A 22,757-nucleotide genomic window follows, 5' to 3' on the forward strand; every position below is an offset into this window, starting at 1 on the left:
GTTCCTCAAGTAGTATCATTACAAGTTATTTGATATATCACAAACATAAGATCCCTCTTCTTTAAATTTGTCAAACCCCCCATAGTTAAATTATTACTTTTTGTTACTCAGCTTTGATCATTTCTATAGCTGTCTTAGGACTGAAGTTTTACCTGTGTAAATGGTCATCTTTCAAGTTTAAAAGGACTATTTTAAACTGTACATACTTGTTATCTTTTTTCCAATACAGTTCATTTGTGATTCATGAAATATAATTTTGGAAGAGGAATTATTAGAAAATACTTTAAAAATAGTATTTTCAAATTATGTAACAAAGTAACAACTCAGCAACCTTTAATATTAAATTCTTGCCACACCAGCTACAAGTCATCAACCAAAACACCAGTATTTATCTGTAGAAATAACTGAGCTATACAATAAAAAGTACCCATGAAAATATAAATATTTAATAGTATAATTTTAATAAAATAGTCTTCAAGATAAATATTGTAAATAGTTTCTAGAACTTGCTCAGTCTCCATGCAATCATATCTGAACTGCGCTGAGCAGCTGCGATTTTCAAAGAAATTTCCTGGTAAAGGGCACCATTCATTGTTTGATTCATACTCAGCATACTCTCTTCCCCTTCATTCCGAAGCTTTTTTCTGAATTGCTGAACCTCTTCCTCACTGTCCAGTAAAGAAGCCACGGGAGCATCAGTGACTGTCTTGCCAGACTCATTCCCCCATGTCAAACTGTTTCCAGCTTTACTTTCTTTTGAGAAGAAAGAATTCCTAGAGGTGAGCATTTCTTTTTCCAAAGCCAGCGCTAACTGTTCAGTCAGTATACCTTTGTTTCCACATTTCAGGAGTTCTACATCACAGCTTGGTGGGAGAACTCTAATAAGGCTATAAAGGCACTGGAACAAAACAGTCAGATTTCTGTAAAATAAGATGATGACAATTATTATTATTCTTAGAACTACCTTGTATCTTCAAAATTCTATCATGGAAAATAAAACAAAATTACTTAAAATGAAACAGGGAAACATATATGCCGATTATGCTTTTAAGTATTAGGCATACTGTACATACAAGAGTCAGCAAAGGTTTTCTAATGGTACACTAGCCACCACTTTGACACTAAGCAAACCTCAGGAACATTACTATTCTATGTTAAAATATATGTGCACAATTAAGGTTTCATGAGCATCAGTTGTTTCTTTAAACAGCAAGCCATTGTACGTGAAGGCTACATATAATAATACAAAGGAAATGCATTGTTTAGTCTACACTTAGGGGGAGTAAAAAGTCACTTTTATTCATAGATTGTCATGATCAACTCACAGCATGGCTATCAGGTGGCCCACAGCTCCTATTTAAATGGTCATTATAGAGGGAAAGTTGCACTTAAAAATCAGACATTCAAAATTATTAAGAAAGCAAGATAAAATAGTGCTTGTAATCATCAGGAACCTACTCTCCTGGACACCAGTGTAGCATATATGACACAATGACATAGCCCTTATTCTAAGAGGAATGTAGAGTTTGTCCAAAGTCTTCTTTCCAGTGTTTGCCATGATACCTTTTGACGGGAAAAAAAAAAAAAAAATCCCAGAAAAAAAATACCACCAAACCCCAAACCATCCACAATAATAAAACCAAGCAAAAAAAAACAAACCCCAAAACCCTACAAGCATCCTTAGGTAGCTAGTTTTCTCAGAAAGGAGTAATTTCAGGAAAAAAATGCCTATTTCAATTTACTTATCTTGAACCTTCCACTACTTATAACAGCTATAGTAGTTTATGTTAGTTCTGAGAGGCTGTGGAAAAAAAAATAGTCTGTAGTTCCCACCAATCACAGAAATATCCCAGCTGGATAAAAGATTAAGCCAAAGATGGGAAACAAAGACATAGAAAATACCATCATAGTTACACCATAAACATGCAGTTCACTATTAATACTAAGTTGGATTAGAAGTGTATAGTATCAACTAACATTTTAAAAGGAATCAAAAGCCTTTAGGCTTAAAAGTTTACTGATTGACTTCTTAAACAATTTAGCCTTTCCTCTCAGATAAAAGAGGGGAAAAAACTCCTACATTGAGGAAAAGATTCAAACTCATAAATTAGAAACTGTTGAAAGATATACCTTCTCTTTCTTTTATTTTTAAGCTAGAAGTCTCCAGGACAGGCAACATTTGTCAGTACAACATATTTTTATGTTGTGAGCCATATCCAGCTAAATGATATATCATGGCAGTATAACTAACTTGTATAGCCTGCTTTAGGAAATTTTATAGACATACGTCCAAGAATCTACGTAAGAAAAACAAATCACTGAGACTCTTCAAATTATTTACTTTTCAAAGACATTGTGGGTAGGAAATAAATACTTCAGAAACACATACAAAACTGGACTAAATTTATGTTGCAGTACCAAACTACAAAATGACACAGCAATAAATTAAAATTTAATATAACTTAAGGTTTGTTGCTGTTTGTTTAGGGGTTTTATTTGTTTTTAATATTCCCTTAAGATATTTTTTAAAATCAACACATATTGAAGAAAAATTGTTATACTAAGAATAATGTAAAAAAAAAATATAACATTCAAGCGCAGCAAAATGAGCAAAAGAAATAGTACCAAGCAGATATTAACTGGAGACTAGATTTATCTGTAATTCAATGTTCTAGCCTAGACAAGATTAAACAATACAACTGTTCAGTCATAGCTCTGATTTCAAATTAATCTGTTGTTGCTGGTGATTGTCATATCATTAGTATTAGAAGACTATTAATTATGGTTTTGGCGGTTGTTCATGGTACCTGTAAGAAATACTGTAAGGATAAAAAAGTGTGCATGCAAACTGAAAATACAACTCTTTTTAAGCAATTTTACCTGCAAAATAATATTAGAAGCCCTTCGAATGGATTTTTCAGGGTCCATTTAAAAACTGTACCGTATACAATTCCTGCTTTATGACAGAATATGTTGTCATGGCATTCCTTAAATGGTGTGCACTCCATTTCTCCCAGTAACCATGAATTTACCGGAGTCAATGTGCAATCAGAAGACACAATTTGAAAGGAGAATCTGACAGATACCGCAAGGACAGCAAGTATATCTTCCAAGGAGCCTGCAAAAAAATACAGTAACAAAATATTTGGCCTGAACATTTTGATCATGTAGCATGCATTAAGCTTTGCTTATGCAAAAACCTGGGTTTACGGCCCCAGTTTTATGTAGAGTTTGCACCTGCATACAGGCATTTTTGGGGAGTTTTCACCTGAATTCTTATACCTATTTCTATCAAGCAAATGAGTTAGCTGATTAACAAAGCCCCACCTATCTAATGAAAGCTCTAAAGATAAATGCCACCTTGCCAAAGACTATTAACAGCCTTCTGTAGACAGTAAGATGACATGCTGGCTTTAGCCCATGATACAGCATTAAAGGAATAAAGAAATTAAAATTCATTACAAATTATCCAAAGGGTATTTCAGTACATGAGCAGAAGCACAATTCAAAATCAATTAAATCAGAAAAACTAAAAGAAACAAAAATAAATGACCTTAATAGACATGTAGATGAAGAAAAGCTTCAATTACTTTGGTATTATCTAAGAGGTAATACTATAGCAGAAAAGAAAATATTCTTGTATCTAATAGTTAAGTATCTTTCTTGTCAGAAAAAAAAAAAAACAGCATTCAGCAACCTGTACTCATCTTCAGAATTAACCTATCCAGAGACATTTCAGCACCAATGAAAGCACAAAACTCCTACAGGAAATCACTGAACATTTTTTCCATTTTGAAAAATGTTCCGTCTTGTATTCCACTCAGCTTTTAATTCCATGCAGTTCATGTTCAAAGACAGATGTGATTACATCTTCAAAACAGCTTGGCATCACTTACAGTGAACAGAAGAATCAACCATGTATTTATGAATCCAAAATGTATCAATCCATTTACCTGTACAGTAATTATTATCCTTTAGCATCTTTACTGAATATTTTCCATTTGAAACATCTTCCAGACTTAACGAAATTTTCCCACAGAGTACAGTAATCTTTTTGCTCTCCTCTAAACTATCAGTCTGATGTTTTTGTTTCTTCGCATGTAGAAGAACTATGCAACATACACGGTGAAACGCCAGTAATGGTGAAAGGCTGGTAACAGCAATGACTGACTTTGCTTCATTCAGCTGAGGAAACTCTTCTTTCATATCATACTTGCCATGCAAGTCCAGTTTCATCTTTTTTGGAGGAGGCTCAATTTGACAGGAGGAGACAGTCAATGCTGAGAAGGTTTTGTTCAGCTTAATGATCTTATTTCGACACTCAATAATTGGAGAAATCGAAGAGAACTTTTGATCCACCACTAAAGATAAACTGACATCACTCAGTGACCTGTGAAAATCCATATAAGATGACTGCACCCCCAGTTTGTATTTTGTTTTCTGACAAATAACCAGAACTTTGCAGAAATATATATATATATATATGTGTGTGCATCTATCTATCTATGTATCTATACACACACACACAAACATTTAAGACTACCACAAACTCAATATCATTCCAGGTTAATTCATAGACTGTGCAAAGAGTGTAAGTCCTTCAAATGACTATTTCATCTAAGCTTAGTATAAAGATTTTCAAAATGTGGACTGAATTTCTAGGAGTTAGATGCCTCATTTCAACTGAAAAAATTTGGATTTCTAATTCACCCAGAAAATGTTGAAAATTCCACATAGCCCATGCAGATACTCTATGACATTTATAATTTATTTTTAAAGACTTTTCTTTTAATAAAAAAAATTACAGAAAGTATCTTCTGCCCTTTTTGGGGACTAAAAGCTTTTCTGATATTCTATTTTATAGATACCCAAACAAAATTGAAGGTAGGAAGTAAATTAAAAGGTTTTAAATACCTTTAAAATGCAGTAATTTCCTGAAATATGCAAAGTACTTGATTTATTTAACACAGGGTTCTTTCAATGAAATGCAAATATTACTATTTCAGATACTCTCTTAATGAATATTTTATTCTGGCAATCAATTCAGTCTCAAGATGTCATCTGAAAGTCTTATGACTATCTTTTTCTTTAGGGAGAAGTATCACCACCTCGTAATGCAATCTAAAGCTTCACTGCAATCCTGCCTTATTAGGAAGCACAAAAGTAATCAATAAAGACTTACAGTGTTGGGATGGAGAGAAAGCAAGCCCTTTTTTTCCCTAAACACAGGTCTTTGTGAACAGTACTGAACTGGAGCCCAGCAGACCTAGGTTCTGCTACTAGCCTACCAGGAAACCTTTGACAAATGACTTCATCTTCACAAATCTTTTCTCAACCGTAAAAATGGGGAGAGAGCAATATTGCTGCTGGTTTATAAGGGGTGGTTCCAAATCTTCTGAGAATTTCTGAAGCTATACAGGAATGAAGTATTTCATTTTCAAAAATAAAGTCATCATCATCAAAGCTAGAAGAATGAATACTGGAAAGGCAAAAACAATCTCTTGCCTCAGTGGCTCTTAACAGAATCTGTCACCAAGATGAAGTCAACTTTCTTGTAAAGTTACAGCAGTCTGGCAGTTGAGAAATAATATACCCACAGCTCCAGCAGAATGGCCAAAGGGCATAACAGGTCAGCTCTCTCACCACCACCTGAATGATTTTCAGTGGCATCAGTAGTCTTTAAGCTTACCCTAACACAGTATCAGCTACACTACTTGTGGAGATACAGCTCAAAAGGAAAGTTCTGACTCCACCACAGTTTACATTAAAACAGAAATTTGCAGTGTGCGTTGTGTAATGTAATCCTGGTTTGCTGAAGTGTGTTCCAAATTAATTTGCTCCCTGCAAGGAGGAAATGACACATGCAGTATTTACATCTGAGCAATTAAAATGAACAGAATAAATGAATACATTTGAAGACAATAATAAGAACAAATAACTTTGAAAGTTTAAGTATTGTATGTCTGATTGTTCCACATGTTACACAATACATAAGCCTAGCAAATATTTATTTGAATGGACACTTGGCTGTAGGATACTTCAGTTCAAAAGCTGAGTATTTATTAAGTTGATCAGTGAATTTAAAATGCTTTCTTTTGTGATTCTTTAAGCAAATCACTCTTCAGGAATGACAAGATATTAACAGTAAGGCATCAAGAACTATATAGCTAAGACAAAGCTTTATCTACACCCCATACTAGTATCAGCATAGCTATGTCAGTCAACATGGACTATGAAGCCTCCGTAAAAGCCTCCAGTAATGATGTGTTTATACTGACACAACTGATTTTTTCCTATACAATGTTTGGTTTGTTTTTTTTTGTGCAGAGCTGGAGAGATATAAGCAGCAGCCACAACACTGACAAAGACACACTTGAAAAATTTTATATACAGATGTTCAAAATGAGAAAGTTCAAAGCTCAAAAGTGCACTCTTGCTACTGCACAGCTTAACCTGCAAATTCAGTTTCTATAAAACTACTCAAAAATATGATATAAATTTATATACTTACAAGTAAAATGATTCAGTTAGTTTTACTCCAACTATCAAGCTGTCACCAACAACACGCTGCCACAATTTCTCTGTGAAGTGCTCTGGGACTTTGGATGCCAATGAGGTCTCTTTACTAAGAGAATGAGGAGGATTTTCTACATCATCCCAGAGAGAGACAAGACCTTCCTTACAGAAAAACGTTGGGTCTTTTAGATAAAGTGGAGACATTATTTCTTTTTAAACTGCATTACTTCTCGTTTTACCACAAATGATTGCTGGAAGTGCTTTTAAAATACCTAATTGAAGTCTATATACACTACTTTATTCTCTACAATAGATTCAAAAGATAAAATTGCATTTTCTTAAAACACTATACCATGAAAAGTACAACTCATTCTGTCCTTGTAAACAAGATCAACTCCATTTCAAGTAAATTAGGACGCGTCTTTTGAGCAACACATTAAGATAACATTTTCCCAAGCTCAACCGCCTTCTCAGAGCACAGTTCACTCTGTTCCCGTTATAAAATGAACTTTGCTTATACATATCTATGACAGCTCAGTTTTCCTAACATGTTCAGCCGTAGATAGGTATTCAATATCTAGGCAACTGTGCCAGTTAAGATTGCACAATCCACTTCTGTGTTAGATGTTACCCATCCATGCAACTCAGTTGTCAGCTGGTATTGTGCAAATCAATTTCAAGAAACCCAAACTTATGCACATACACTGGCAGGTTAAGGTAATAAACCAGACTTAAAAAGCAGATTAATGAGTTTTGATAGTGACAATACTACTGATGAAAGTAACAAGTGGCTGAGAGAAGCACCCTCTACAAATGGCTGGGCAGAATTCAGAATTGATCTCTTCTGCAATTTACCTCTTTTGCAGTTGGTAGGATATGAGTTCTTTCTTCAACGAGATCTATTAATGCTCTGCAAGATTCAAGAATAACCTTCTTTTTGAGTCTTAAATGCTGCTGTAGCTCTCGGACAGAAGCGTAACCAGCCTGCAAAAGATAAAAATTATCATTACGCTTAGGTCTACTGCAAATAAGAACCAATATTGAAGGTACTAATATATTTCTTCAGCTTTCTATTTTTATGCAATCAAGATCCAAAATATTAATCCGAGTATCTTGGCCTCTTGATATGAAACCTCAAGTTTAATATGAACTTTTAAGGTCAATTTTATTTAATTATGTAGATATTCAGCCTTTTCATTATTATTCCTACTTCCCTTTTCCATTGATATGAGTTTCAATTTCTTCTCAAGATTCGTACTGATTACTGGTCAACTAAATATATTGAACAGTTGGCAGTTTTACAAACAGAGAAAAAAAAAACAAAAACAAAAAACTCAAAAAGATAGCAAGAAAGCAGCATGCCAGCACCAGCTGCTTAGATTTTAAGAAAGCTCTCAAAAGCTATTATCAGGAAAGCAAGATCCTGAGAAGTCCTATGCTGCCAAGGAGTGGAGAGAACAAAGCTCACCACTGGAATGCAAACCCAAACTTCTCACCCCCACCCCCACCCCCACCCAAAAACCCTGAACAAATAATCAGGATCAATCATAAGCAACTGACAAGCCTGAATGAAGACCACTTCATGTAAGCAAAGAGATGCCCTCTGCTCAAGGTGCAATGGTAAAGACCATTTACAGAAAGTAGCACTCATCATTATAAGTTCTGTAAAAAAATTAATTTGCTACCTATCTAATCATGCATTGCAAGTACCAGATTCCAAGCAATAATACAATGCCAGACTTGAGAGAGGAGAAGAAAAGGAAGATTTAAGAACAAGGATGCTTTTATAACACCTTCCTAATCAAGGTCATCAGAATATTGAACTATTTTCTTACTGCCATTGATGAGCAACTCCTGAATAAATAAGTGAGAAACAAAAAGCAAATGGCGAATCACAGACTGTCAAAATGGCCAAAGATTCACTGAGGTATGCCTGCTTATCAATCTGACATTTGCTAGCCCTTTTTGCTCACAAAGCAAACAAGAAAAAAGACCCAAAATCTACCACATGGCAAACCAAGACTGGGTAGTGCCCTCCGTCAGCTCCCTCTGGCACATCCTTTCTGCCATATGCCAAGATATATTATGCAACAAGCACCAGTAGAAGTCACAATCTCTGCACAGGGAAACTAAGAAAATAAAACTAGATCACCTTAAAATATAAAATAAACATCAGCATAAAAATAAAGCAGTATAGAGCCAAACACAATACAGCTGTAAAACAGCATGAAGAGCAGAAGAGATGAATCACTGCCAAAAGCAAAGCAAATTAAGGCAGAGGCTTAGTACTAAGCAGAACAGCCAAGTGCTTTGACACATTCCATTTAAAGTTGCAGCATTCATAAACAAATAAATTAATACCCATACATACAAAGCTAAAACCACTGAGCCAAGAACTGTGGGACTTCTAGAAAGCAAAGAAAACGGAAAGGAACATTCATGATGGTTAAGACTAAAAAATACAGGGAAAAAAAAAGGTAAAATGGAAGAAAAAAAAAAAAATAAAAGCCAGAGAGAAGCAATTCAGAAATCTACAGGCTGAAGCAGCTCATGCACTAAATAACTGGGTCTGTGTTTTTCAAGTGACTAAAATCCCTTATGTAAAAACACCAAAAAAACAGGCCAATCCAGAACAGATGAAAAATTACTTAAAACTTATACTAAAAATAGTAATAAAAATTAAACCATAGAACATTTCTTAAATTTCTACCCACCACTAAATCAGCATTATTAGAATGAGAACAGAACAACCTGACAATGCAGCAATTCAACGTCAGCACCAATAAGGATTGAAAAAATACCTGCCCAAAACCAGGCAAATCAAGTCAAAGGAACAAGTTAATCACAGGAAAAAGAATCTGGCCTTACAATCCATACACAACTGTTAAGTACTTGTGGGGGGAACAGGCCAGTGGACATAAAAAGACACTTCTTTTTATATCTGGTTGTCGTGGTTTAAACCCAGTCAGGTAATTCCTGAACCCAGGACACTGGTGTAACTCCCAGAACAACCAAACCCATGAGAAACCCTGTAACCTCAGCTCTTGTAACATAATTGCAGTACTCTATCAAAGGGAAGTCTTCTTCAGAGGGTACTAAAACGAGTGTTAAAGAAAAAAAGTCTTCAGAGGAGAAAAGGTTGGATGCAGGCAAAGGACAATTAAAAAATGCACAGGGTGATACATTTTTAAATTTCCCTACTGCAAAATGCAACTTACATGTATTACTGCCTACAACTTAAATGCAACCTCCTTATAATGCAGTGGACCATAATTCAGTCCTGTTGAAGTTCTCACACGGCTAGAAAACAGCTATGCAAATGTGAAATAAGGGTTAAGCAACAAAATATGAAAAAGGACTGCATCTCCTATTTCTTTTTGCCCTAAAAGATTCCATAGAGACTGTCAAAACGTGTTTTGATTGCAGATTTCTGGAAGACCTAAATTTTGATGATAAAGGCTAAAAAAAACTTTGGAAGCTAAGCAGGATCCATGCACTATGGTATCAAAACAATCATCATTGAAATTCAATTATATATCAGATGACAAAAGAACCAGCAAGAGTATTTCATCATTCAGGGAAACATACAGAACAACGGAGATCTCAACAAGGAAGCAAGAGTAAGGTCAAAAAAGAGATATCTGCATATACTTTGAAATTCATCAGCATAACAATAGCAAAGATTTACAGCATTAAAACACAGGAAGATTTCCGACTTGCTTACAATGCTTGTGCATTGAAAACTAGAGATCAAAAAGATCTCTAAACAAACAAATGAAAGTCTTATGGAGGAGTCTGTGTCTAAGAACTTTATCAGCAGATGCTACATGAAATTTCCAGCCAGTGCTTGTTTCTGGCAGAACCAGTAGAATGCACAAAACAGACTATTCATTTGATCTTAACACACAGAGCTGTACCGCTGAAAGCCAGTTGGTGTACTAAAAGAACAGTCACAGAACACAGTTACACAAAATATACAGCTGTCAATTGCAATGGAAAATCTTCCTTTCAACAGTGGAACCAACAACAAATGAGCAACAAACTAACTTCTGTGTTGTAGAGAAGGAAAATAATGTAATCAGTAGGGAAAGAACGCAGCTGTTTTAAAATAGATAATTACCTAAAAGAATCCAGAAACAACTAAAACAACATGCAAACTGACCAACTGTAAAAATGCAGGGTTGGAAGGGACCTCAAGAGGTCCCCAAAATTCAACCAACTTCTCCTTTCTTACACCTTCCAGTTTCTGAAAAAACTGAAGGAAAATAAAGAGAAAACAAAACCATAAACTACTATCCAGTGTTCTGCAAACAACGGCTTTTATCTCTTAGAAGTTGTATAATAACTAGACATCTTGTTTGTAATTAAACCTAGAAAAATCTTTTCTTTTTTAGACTTTTCATAATACGCCATAGTCCTCCTTTTCTTCCAGTAATAAACTTCCGCCAATTAATTTGATTAATTTTTAAAGACTGTAGATAAAACTGTCACAATATCCTACTTAAGGTTTCACTAATTCTCAAATCACAGGAATAATTACGTCCTATCTCAGATATAAGCACTGTTAGCAAACTTAACAATAGCCTCACATCATTGGCTCAATTTGAGATTTACACTGACCTCCTAAAACTTTTTGTTTTAATCAATCTTCCAATTTTGTCAATTATTACTTACTTGGTATAGGCCATCACACAGCACCGCAGAAGAACATCTCTGAGAGTATGCTGGGTGCTTACTACCGGGATGAAAGGTAGAAAGGCAGGCAATGCCATAGTCCCATTGATCACTTGGACTATGGCAAGTCGTCCCCCCCAGCTCGTTTTATAAAAGATGCTAATTAAAAGAAGGATACATTTTAGCTTTACCTACTGTACTTAACAAAATTATCCCTGCAAAATTATGCTTATAAAATTGCTAGTAACAGGAGGAAAAACATCAGTAGGTGGTGAAATAACCATGGTCACTAATTGAGGCAAAAGTGAAAATCAATTTGATTGAAGTCTGTGGACAAAGAAACAGACCATAACACTCATTATTTTCCGGATTGACTGGCACTCTCATTGGCACTCACTGGGGATCTGGCTCTACACTATCTCAAAGTATGTAATGCGGAGCAAAAGTAGTAAATGTTCTGGTTTTGCTAAATTGATAGTTAAATATCTGTAATATGAGTGTTATGAAGCTTTGACAGGATAGCTTCAGCATAGTTGCAAAATTTTCATTAAAATTCAGTTAGGCACTTCCAATTACCCAAATGCATTTGTAACAACTGAGAGAACTGAAACACAAACTATCATTGATTCAAGAACGGATACCTAACAATGTTGTCTTCTCCCTGAAACACTTCTCCAATAAAACCAGTATCATTAACCTCTCCCTTCAGCTAATGTAATGGTACAGAAAAGTAATTTGGAGAAAATAACAGAGGCAGAACTATCAAGTACAAACCTGTAATCGTGTTTCAAGGGCTTGGACAGTAAGCAAACCATTCTCTTGCAATCCTTCTGCAGCAGGAGCATCATGTTTATAATTAATTCCACTCTAAAAAAAAAAAAAAAAAAGAAACAACCACCTGAATTAATTAAAAAGCTGAAGGTAAGGTATAGGCTATTACAAAGCATTATAAAAATCTAGGGAAAATAGAAAAAAACAGCAAAATCACAGTGTGCATTTTACAAGAAAAATCTTCTTAATGCAATTAGAGTGTGATAGCACATAATGGAATGAACCAATTATAAGAAGATAATTAACAAGCACTATGGCCTTAATTAAGAGTTCTTCGACAAAAAGTAAGCATTGTAGCATACATATGTCAAGCATTTGTAACTGCATTAATTTAATTTCCCCAAATTAGGCTGATGTTATCAAAGAAATAGAATAATCTCTTCAGATAAATTATTTTATGTTTACAGCAAGGAATGTTAGATTCAAACTTCAGAGCATTTCACAACACACATCAAATTTCACTTTGCACCAATCCTTCAGCGATTTTATGCTGTTTTGTTAATTTAGTAAGCACAGACTGAGCAGCTGAGAAACAGCAAGCTGAACTTACTGCATAGTCGACCTCTCCAAGATCTGTTATTTTGAATGTACTTAACACATCTGTATTGGAGTCATCCTTAAAAAACAGTAACAGTTGCTCACTTCCAGATCCAATAAAATCATCCACCAGAACAGACTTCACTCTTTGCCATTTGGAAGCCACCTACAGTAGAAGAGGTTTTAAAATACATAGTTTTTAATAAATCTTCAATTTGAAATTTAATTTTGGTGAAGCGTGCTTTTCATAAAGAGGCAGCCTGTTCAAGTGTGTGGAATATAGTAATGTTAAGAAGCTTCAAGCTCTCACTCTATCATTAGAGTCTATGTAACTCTGGGAAAAAAATAGATACTTTCCAGAACACAGAGAAGATGATAACTTTTCAGTGTACTCAAACAGCTGAATAGCTGAGTGCTGTAACATTATTTAGAACCAATAATGTTTGCAGATCTGTTAAAGACATGATAACCTTTGATATTCAAAAGTACCTTTGTTGCATTAAGCACTCAAATATGTTTGAAAGGTAAAGACAAATATATATAATAATGCTGAGGACTAAATAAGACTAAAGACATTTCTTCAGTTATGTAAATTGTCTTGATAAGAGTGTCACAAAAGCCTAACAGTTAACGTTGTCTGTCCTGACTTTAGAAAACATAAGAGAGGCCTCCTGTCATTTTCGTGAAACAATACTTCTTGTTACTAGGAAGTGAGATTCAAAACGCTTTTAAATTTCAGCAAGAAGTTTATGCTCTGCAACGGTGCTAGCTTACTTTCACTTTAACACAAATTATGCAATCACACTCACAAGTATCTTACAATTTCAGGTTCCAGTACTATGGAATTTTTCAATCAGAAACAGAAGCTTTGGCTCAGATTCATGAAATGTATTATTAAATAACAGAATCCAGGGTTTGCTGTCAGATACATAAGCAAGCAGTGAAAGCAAAACAATCCCGTACTTTAGGTAGGTTATTTTAACAGAAACAACAATAACAAAAAAAAAAGTTCAAAACTTAAAACATACAGCTTTTTGGTTGCAGAAACTTCTAATAACAGAATATATACAAATAAAGACATAGTAGTAAAAGGGAGCTGCTTAAAGCCACAAATACCTGTAAGCTGTCTCTCCTCTGTACGACACAGACATTTCCAGAAGCAAAAGACACAATAAATAGCACATCATTGCTACTGGTTACAGCTGTTTTTACTGAACATGGTTTCTCATAAGGAAGCTCACAAACACCTTTAGGGAGACCATCCTGGAACCAAATAAGCTGATTCCTGTGGGTTATTGCAACAAGCGATATTTGGAGCTGTTTTTTCAGTATCTCATTCTTGCAGACATAGACAGAAGATACCACTCTGCTGTATGCATGAGGCATAAAGCATGTGCCAGTTAGCATTTTTTGTGTTTTTATTGCATAGCCAAAGAATTCACTACCCCAGATGGCTCTGTCTGAAGTGGAAAACTCATCCTCATCTTCACCATCTGGCAGGCAAGTAGTTCTTATCCCTAAGACAACTGTGCCTTTATCCTCCATTTCACCTGTCCATACAACAGAAGAAAGCTGAACAGGAGCACTTAGAACTGTGCAGGTGTCAGAAGAGATGTAGAACAGCTTGTTGGCATGCCTCCACAACACTGAAGGGCCAGGAAACAACCTGATGTCTTCTTTCAGCTCATAATCCAATTTAAAATAAAAGGACTGCTCAAATTGATTTGAGCTGTGAAGCAACAACAAAAGGTATTTGATAACATTGTTTCGTTTTCTCTTTTTTATCAAAATGCAGGGAAGAATAATCCCTGTTCTGGAATCTGTTGTGCAGCTACAACAAATTATTTCAATTTTTAAGTGACTGGCACGCATGCTGAATGCTCCAGAAGACTTCTGAACAAACAGCTTAGTGTCTCTGTTGAATGCCATTCTTCTGACACACAAGTTTGTTGTTTTATCAGCAGCGCCCTCCACATGTTTTGTGTTTGACAGCTGAAACAGAAGGACTTCGCCATTGTAGGACAAGATTTGCTCTTGCTCATCCAGAAGCATCTTTATTCATGTATATTCCTCTACAAGAGGATTGTATGCACCTCCATTTTTGTCAGGATTCTCTCTGAAAAAAATTAACTTATCTGAGTGTTTTCCACCTACAAAGACGAAGAGGAAAAAAATGTAATTTTGGGAAGAGCTGAACAAATCCTTAAGAATTAGAAAAACTACACACTGCAAAGCAATGACAGACTAATTTGAAAACATGACTCCAGTATGTGCTTTACCTTGAAATGAAGTTAAGCAACTTCATACTGAGATATTTAAGTGGCAGAAACATTTTTGAAATATATATATAATAAATAAATTTATTTACCACAGCATGATACAGGTACACATCATACCATAAGTTGAAAGAAACCATCCCAACTCATGTATGCAGTTTGTGTGACTGAATTGAAGGTGTCAGCTCCACATTTGCATTCTTAAGTTTAAGAGTTTTCACTCAGGTACAGGCTTCGTTAATAAACACAACTCATTCTTAGTTAAAGTATAAACTTTTTTCAAGCAAAAAATTCTCTGAAGAAGAGTCCAGCCACTTTGCTGCCAAGTTGGCTCCCTCCCTTTTCCTCTCCCCCTTCAATCTCTCCCCTGACAAGACCTCGGGTTCCAGAGCGCCCCGCAGCCTTCTCACCAAGTTTCACCAACTTCAGGGGTGCAAAGGGCACATCCCTAAGGTGCCCGGACAGCTAAGGCACCACAGGGGCCACCCACGGGTCCTCACAGCCGCAGCCGGGCCGAGGCAGCAGCGGGCCCCGGCCTAGCTTCCGCCCCCCAAAAGCCGCTGACAGCTGCCCGGCCCAACGGGGGCCACACACAATCTCCTACCGGAGGAAGCCGAGCCCGAGAGGCACAGCGGCCGCCAGCCCGTTCCCACCAGCTGCGGGTCCTAGCTGGGGTTAGAGAAACGGAGGGAAGGAGGAATCAGAAGAGAGCGCGCGCGCGCCAAAACTCCCGCCGCGGGAAGCATGACGGGAGGGGTAGGGGGCGGGGCCACCGGCTCAGCCCCGGGAAGTGAGTGGGGCCGGCTGAGGGAGACTTGTGGGTGGTTGGCAGCGCCGGCGCCTCCCCTTGCCCTGCCCCTACTGGGGTCACGCAGCGCCTCGATCCGCGTTTCTGTTTCCCCGGCAGTCGTAGGCCTTGCTGCCGTGGTGTGGCGGCTTTGCTGGGGTATGGCGGAGGTGGGTACCTGCGCTCCGATGCCTCTTAACGGCTGCCAGCCCGCCTGGCCTCCCTTCCCCAGCCGGTTCCGGCCGCCGGTAGCAGGTTGGGGGGTGAAGAGGAAGAGGTGGGGGTCGGATGGTGAGGGCCATGCATTGGAGGTGCCGGGGTTATGTCGGGCCGCAGCCTTTCTCTTCCTTTTACACCTCTTCTGTCTCGTGTTTGTTTTCAGCAGCGACAGGATAAGGCCCCTCTGGTGAGCGAGACTCGGCGGCGTTTCGAGGCGGAGTACCTGCCAGGTGAGCACCTCGGCCGTGGCGGTGGAGGTCGGGGTGGAATGGGAGCTCTGTGGCTGTGGTCTCAGAGGCTCGTCCGGTGTCGCTGCTTTTCCCCTGAATGCTTCCTGTGTCCCACATTTCCTCAGTGAGTGGATCTTTCAGCCTTTTCTTCAGGTGGCCGAAGCTGCTGGGTGGGGATGCTGTATAAAGCCGAGGTTTTCTTTTGGGGTTCTTGGTGCTCTCTGCTGGATCGCCGTCTTGGGCAACAAGACATGCTAAGGCGAAGGTCCGGGTGCTGTTGATTCATGTTTACTTGGCTGTAGTATGGGGTATGGCACGCTGCAATGCTTGGGCTTTTCGAGCATAAAACATGAGGTGTTGGAGCCGGGGGGAAGTGAAGGAAAAAATTCTGACTTCGGACAGTTTGTCAAGGAAAGAGTAAGTTTCACTTCACATTCATGATGGCCTTAATTAAAACATGCTGCGTATCCAACTCGCAAATGCTTTTAAACTTGTAAATGAAGGTAGGGAGGTTGCTGGGTATGCCTGGGGCTAAGCCGGGGGGGGGGGGGGTGGGCATGTCCTTCATTTCGAGGTTTATTTGCATTGGTTATGATAGAAGAGTAGTAGAGTATGCTAACAACTGCAGTAAGGAGTACACTTCATTATGACTGACCAAAGGCTATCTATTAACAACATGCTTTTATCCATTCTTAATGCAAATACAGTAAGAGCTCAGTAGTTTAGGAGTTGCATATATCTCCTTTAATATAAGCCCCAGTCCTGCAAGCACATACTTTGCTTTGATGTTCCTGATCAGAATTATTGAGGTTACCTAGCTATCCCTTTTATGTATGGGTTGCATGCTTCTATGACTTATTTGTAATTGGCTGTAGTATTTTTCTTGCAAGCTTTGAGGATCTTGAGGTTGGTACAGCTTTGTTTCATATGGTTGCTCTGCTAACTTCCGTAAAGGAAATCTCTTTGGTCTTGGTTAGAGATGACCTATATGTCTAGCAAGATGACAAAATTATTAGAATAATGTCTTGAAGGAGGGAGAGCATATTTTACCATTTGATATTTCTGTGTGAATAAAGATGTATTTGGCATTCTTAAAGCTGAGGCCCAGCAGAGTGGAGGATCATCTTAAATGATAAATTATTTTGGCTGTTCATGTTTTCAGCTAATGTGTATATTTTCCTATGGTAGGTGATTCATCTTGTTTTGTATTCTATTATCCGAGAGTTGCACTCGTAAACAGTAGCTTCAGAAAGCCTAGAACTTCTCTGGGACATTTGCTGCTAAAAGGGAGTATTTATTACCTTTTAAATTTAATTGTCCCTTACAGTCTTAGAGTTTCGCAAGTTTCTGTAGTTGCAGTGAAATCTCTGTTGGGCTGCTTGTTACAGCCATTAAAATAATTGAATACTGTTGCAAGGTAAACTATAATCCTATTTGCAGTATTTTGAATGTATTTTCTCAGTAAGCCCATTTTTGGGTCATGATTTAGGACTCTTAGCCCTTTCAAGAAAATAGGATTAGGACTTTTCTGAGTTTACATTCTGAAGTCCCTCCCTCGAATTTAGGAATGCCTCAAGCAAATTAACATTGTCGTGCACAATCCAAGTATGAAAAACACACTGTTTTAGTTTAATGTGGTCTTTCAGCCTTTGCTGTGTATCTTCTAACATCTTTTATGCTTCCTCTTACGTGAAAAATGATGTGGAGATAGTCACTACCAAACATGTGACTTTCTGTGTTGTAAAGGTAGAAATGCTTAATCTCCAGCAATTTTAGTTTGCTTTAAAAACTAGGGCTACTGTTGGGGCACTCTGAGAAACTGATACTTTCTGTGAAAGTTTAGTGTGGTCATAGAACTGGGTCTCTGCAGAATGAACCTAATTCCATTTATGGGTGAGCTGCAGGTATTAAAGTTTGAGTAAAATTTTCAGGAATTTTTGTTTCTGGGGGCTGCAGCTGTCACAGTTTTATTTTCCTTCTGAGGAAGACAGTGTTCCTGATTATTCTAGAAACTTTGCATTTGTCTTATGAAGTGATTCTTCCATATATATATATATATATAGTTACTGATTTCCCTCCCATGAGAAAGGATTGCTAATGATTGCAAATGCTATGATGGTCTTTCAGTAATGTTTACTTTGTTGTGAAATGAAAACTTAGAGGGCCTTTGAAATCCTGATTTTTGGTTTATTTATTGGCAGAATACAATGTTTCAGATTGAAACAGAATATACAGAAATATATATAGCCAGTTAAGGAAAGTCTAGTATTAAATCGTATCTAATGCCACATCTAATACATGTTGGAATATTTATCATAAAAGTTACAACAAATAATACATTAGTTTTGACTGTTTTCAACATAGGATCAGAAAAGTTTAAGGAGTTGAAAGCACCAAAAATGTTTTCTGAATTGTAAAGTTATTTCATTTATGTGACTAAATCAAAGAATTGTTTTAATAGATACAGTTTGAAAAACCTGGAGTCGGAGAACCTTACTGATTCATTTCCATGAAGTTTTCATGAGAACTTTCTTGTGTAAGTTGTTCAGCAAGCGTGGCCATTGAGGAGTTCTAGAACGAATGCTTGGCCACTGTGAGATCTTAGATGCAGAGCAGTGTTTAATGTTAACTGAGATCTTGCAGTGGTAATGTTTTTTGCTCTTCAGTTAATTTTCTAGCTGTATTTGAAAGACAAATCCAGTTCAGGTGAGGAATATATATCCCTAGTAATGAAACTTGTTGCTTTTATTTAAAAGGCATATTTCCAATACTGAAAAGTTCCTGTTAGTCCAGTAGACCAGCAAATGTTATAGGATATGGTAGGTGGACAGCATTTTATCTTTGCAGTCTGGGGGCGTAATTTCTGTTTTGTCTGTTTGGATTCTTTGTGAGAGTTGGTGATGTAAATGATTTGGGTGGTGACAGGAACAATGAAAACAAAAGGATTATTTTCTAGTACTGACTGGTACTAACTGTTTTCTAGCAAATAGCCTTGTCTTTTAGTGCATTTTCATTCCTTAGAGGATTTCTAAAATTAGCTTTTATTTCTGGTTTATGGCTTTCCATTTTAATGTTATGGTGGAAATTATTTATAATCAAATCTTGGTAGATTTTTCCATTCAGGAAGTCTTTTCTATACATCCATTTGCATACTTACTATTTTGTATTGCCTATATTCCATGCCTCCTGCCCCTCACCATTTATATCCCTTTCCTTTCTCTTGTAGGCAAAGCTTAATTGAAAAGAAAAAGATTTTGCAAGAGAGGTTTCAAAATCCAATTTAAAAGATTAAATTTCATCATGACTTCCTTTAAGCTGGTAGCAAAATGTGCTTTGTTAATCATATTGGTCGGTTGCAAATAGTTTTAGACATGGGGTATCCTGAAAAAGCATAGTGATGTTACTTTTGTATATGATATACTGATATATTTTTGATACCTTGTTTATTTATGATCTGAAAAATCTGTTTTCCCCAATTCCTGGCTTTCAGGATAAGAAATACTTGAAGGATAAAATAGTAAACACAGGTAGAATAAACCGCATACTTTTGTAGAAAGCTATGTGATATGGTTGAGCTCTCCAATGAAGTTAGTCTTTAGTGTCACTGAGAGTGTTCAGTCTTGCTAAAAGTTTAAATTTATCACGTTTTGTGGAGGGAGATATTTTGTTTAATGCTGCTTGATTTTGTTGAAATAACTCTTTATTGGGGGAAATAACTTACGTTTTCTTCATCCCTGTCCTTGTATGGCTACTGACCTCTAAATTGCTTTCTTGATTTCCTCATCTAACGCTTGGGGGCACATATCTGAATGGCTATAGGGCTTAGCTTAACATATTAAGCATGTACAGCCAATTAAAATGGGTTTCTCTTCTCTAGCCAAGGCCAGAGGAATAATTATGACTGTTTCAGACCCAAGACTTGTTGGTTGAAATAGCTTAAGGGAGTAGTTAAATTGAGAGGCTTTGTGTAATTGAAACACTTGACATTCTTTAATTTACTTTTCCTGTAATTTTTTTGTACAATGAAGTGGTTTGGTTTTTTTTTCTCTATTCAAAGGTATGGAGTTGCTATCCCTTCTCAGCTTTGTGTATGACTTGTTCTATAACATTTCTAGATAAGAGTTCTTTCTGAAGGGAGGAGTCATTTCTGCAGGTTGTGAATTCTGAACTTCTCTGGATTAATTTAGTGTGGGACTTAACTGTGCTGTCTGCTTTTCAGTCTTGTAGTCTTTGTTCTATTCTTGTTGAATATTCTCAAATTTCTATTAGCTTTCCTAATGCATGAGTGCCAGAAGAAAGCACAGCAGTGCAGCATTGGTCTCCTCGTAATGTAGATGGCGCTTAAAAAAAAATGTGAAGGGATGTTACAACTTGTGTGTCAAAGAATTTAATTAATTCTTCCAGTGAAGCTGTGGCAGTGAAACTTGTTTTCATTTAGTTCTGCATGATGCTATAGCTCTTTTCAGAACTGTTGTCTTGTGTTATACAGGATACTTTATGTTGGAAGATAGTAATTAAGTCCACTGTAAGTTTCTCAGCTTGAAGACAACTATTGGAAGGGGAGAATGTGGTCATAGAAAGGACTGAACTTCTCTCTTAAGCAAGAAAGAACTGAACTTCTCTCTTAAGCAAGAAAGAAGGCAGGCAACTAATAGGAAGAAGCTGCATTCAAACAGAACTTTTTTTGTCTTCTCCCAGTCTTCACCCCTGACCTCAAATGTTTAATGAGGAAATGAAAGTAACTTTAAGTAGCTGTTTTTAAATTAAGGTTAAATAAAACTATAAACTTTGATACCTCTAAAATTACGTCTGAGATCTGGTCAATCTTCTTGCTCACTCAAATTTTCATTGTTTGAAAAAAAGTTTCCAGATGCCTGCAGAATGATGGGAAATGCACAGTTTTGAAGAGGAATTCCTTCTCTGAATTAGCCTATTTTCAGTGACTGGATTATTGGTAGGACTCCAGCAATTTCATGTCACTCTGCTTTATATGTGTGAGATAAAACACCTTTCTTTTAGGAGGTAGATTTTGACTAGGTGTTCCTGACTTAGCGTGTGTTGTAGTATATATGTAAATTTATATTATGTGTGTCATCTTCTTGAGAATTCAGTTACTGAATAAAGGAAAATTTTAATTTTTTTTTTTCAGCTGTTCCTATGTGTGGATATAGCTTACTTTTCATTGATGCTGAAAGTTTGGATAAAACGCTTTCTCTGTTCAGCTTTCACTTTCGTTTTCTTCAAATATTCACAAAGTTATATTTCTATTATTTTTTAGTATTATCTAAGTTGAGAGTTTGGGAACATTTGTTAGGGGCCCAGGTACGTGTGTTCTGAGACACATTCCATGTAATGATGTGTGAATATTTTTAAGTTATTGTTTGATACAAAGTCTACTATTCTGTCATTTTGACAGTTCTGCTCAAAGAGATACTGGGAGCAAAGAAAATGTCCAGAAATATTATCCTCTTAGTTTTTACCTGTTGGTGCGTGGCTTTTTAATTACACAGAGCCAAAAGCCCTTATACAAATAGGGTATACATGGAACTAATCTCGGAAAAATACTTGGCTGATCAATTAACAGCAGTCACTCTTAGCTGGAAGCTAGTGTGTGTTAGATACTATTAAACCAAGTTGGAGTAAGGTAGCTCAGGCACTGGAGTTATACAATACTGATGTTAAAATAAATCTTTGTTCTTGCAAAGCCCTAGTTTACTGTGGCTATGGGTAGCAATATGTGGCTTTAATAGTCAATATACTGTATTGAATAATACATAGTATAGAACAGCTAGTATATCATGGCTAAGAGAAGCAAGTGCTTAAGTACTTCTCTTCCTTTAAATTGACTGTGAATGTGCCATTTAGTTACTTGTATATGACAAACTCTTTGAAGAGGATTTGGGTTGGAATGCATGTTACATGAGGGGAGGCTCTAGAATCCCTCTGCCCTTTTGTGTTTTCAAAACTTGACTGAAAAAGGTACGTAGCAACCTGTTTGAATTTGGCAGTTAGCCTTGCTGTGGGCAGGAGTTGGGACTGATATGGCCTGTAGAAATCCTCTCCTATTTTTTTTTTTTTTTTTTTATGATTCCAATTTGAAACTAGGTATTGTTATTATTTCTCAGGCAGAAGTGTCCAAATAGTAAATCACTGGCGGGGATAGTAAATGAAATTTCAAAGGGAGATAATCAAATTTCAAATGAGCAGTTGAGACTTTACAAAATTTAACGCCCAAAATCTTTGCAACTTATTCTATCTGTGATTGACTTAGAGCCACAGCATTTCAGTCTTATGCTGAGTGTTCACTCTAATGGGCTTTGTCAGAATACAGGGAATGATCTGTCTGGTGCAGCAGACATTTCTCATATGGAAGTTATGAGAGAAGGGACTGAAATAGTGAGAGGTTTTAGTGGATTGGAGATTTTGGGCCTGAGAGGAGAAAGTAGGACTCTAAAATTAGGGAAGGTGGGATTTGACTGTAGGCTTGGGTAACGTACAGGGTAAGGTAGTAGAATGGGATCCAGGGAAGGAGAAATTAGAGACCTAATGAAGAAGGAATCAAGTAGGTAATGTATATGAGAAGCAATTGGATGGGAAGAGATGCACTGGGGGAGTGCAACTATAATAACTCCTAGTGGATGGATGCATTTAAACTGGGTGTATTCTTACGGTTATATTAGCTAATTT

General features: G+C 36.9%; 2 protein-coding genes across 3 annotated transcripts in view; one reads left to right on the forward strand and one right to left on the reverse strand.

Moving 5' to 3' along the window:
• Window positions 1-316: 316 nt before the first annotated feature.
• Window positions 317-14,731, reverse strand: FANCB (FA complementation group B). 2 transcript variants are annotated; one of them, XM_062603628.1, is made up of 8 exons: window positions 13,675-14,730; window positions 12,572-12,724; window positions 11,965-12,057; window positions 7,372-7,500; window positions 6,512-6,678; window positions 3,954-4,390; window positions 2,881-3,118; window positions 317-920 (listed from the first exon to the last, which is right to left on the reverse strand). In XM_062603628.1, the coding sequence occupies exons 1-8, from the start codon at window positions 14,608-14,610 to the stop codon at window positions 500-502; spliced, it is 2,574 nt and encodes an 857-aa protein (XP_062459612.1). In that variant the 5' UTR covers window positions 14,611-14,730; the 3' UTR covers window positions 317-499. The 2 variants fall into 2 exon arrangements, with proteins under 2 accessions (XP_062459612.1, XP_062459613.1); XM_062603629.1 differs by having other exon boundaries at window positions 843-920; window positions 2,942-3,118; window positions 13,675-14,731.
• Window positions 14,732-15,641: 910 nt separating this feature from the next.
• Window positions 15,642-22,757, forward strand: part of MOSPD2 (motile sperm domain containing 2) — a 31,299-nt gene continuing 24,183 nt past the window's right edge. Inside the window, exons 1-2 of the mRNA XM_062603833.1 lie at window positions 15,642-15,791; window positions 16,004-16,070. Of these exons, the coding sequence (XP_062459817.1) occupies window positions 15,783-15,791; window positions 16,004-16,070 (76 nt within the window). The 5' untranslated portion in view covers window positions 15,642-15,782. The remainder of the gene's footprint in view (window positions 15,792-16,003; window positions 16,071-22,757) is intronic.

The sequence above is a fragment of the Pezoporus occidentalis genome, unplaced genomic scaffold (genome assembly GCF_034315485.1).
Source record: "Pezoporus occidentalis ecotype Australia unplaced genomic scaffold, CSIRO_AGI_Poc_V1 ctg81, whole genome shotgun sequence".
NCBI lineage: Eukaryota > Metazoa > Chordata > Aves > Psittaciformes > Psittacidae > Pezoporus > Pezoporus occidentalis.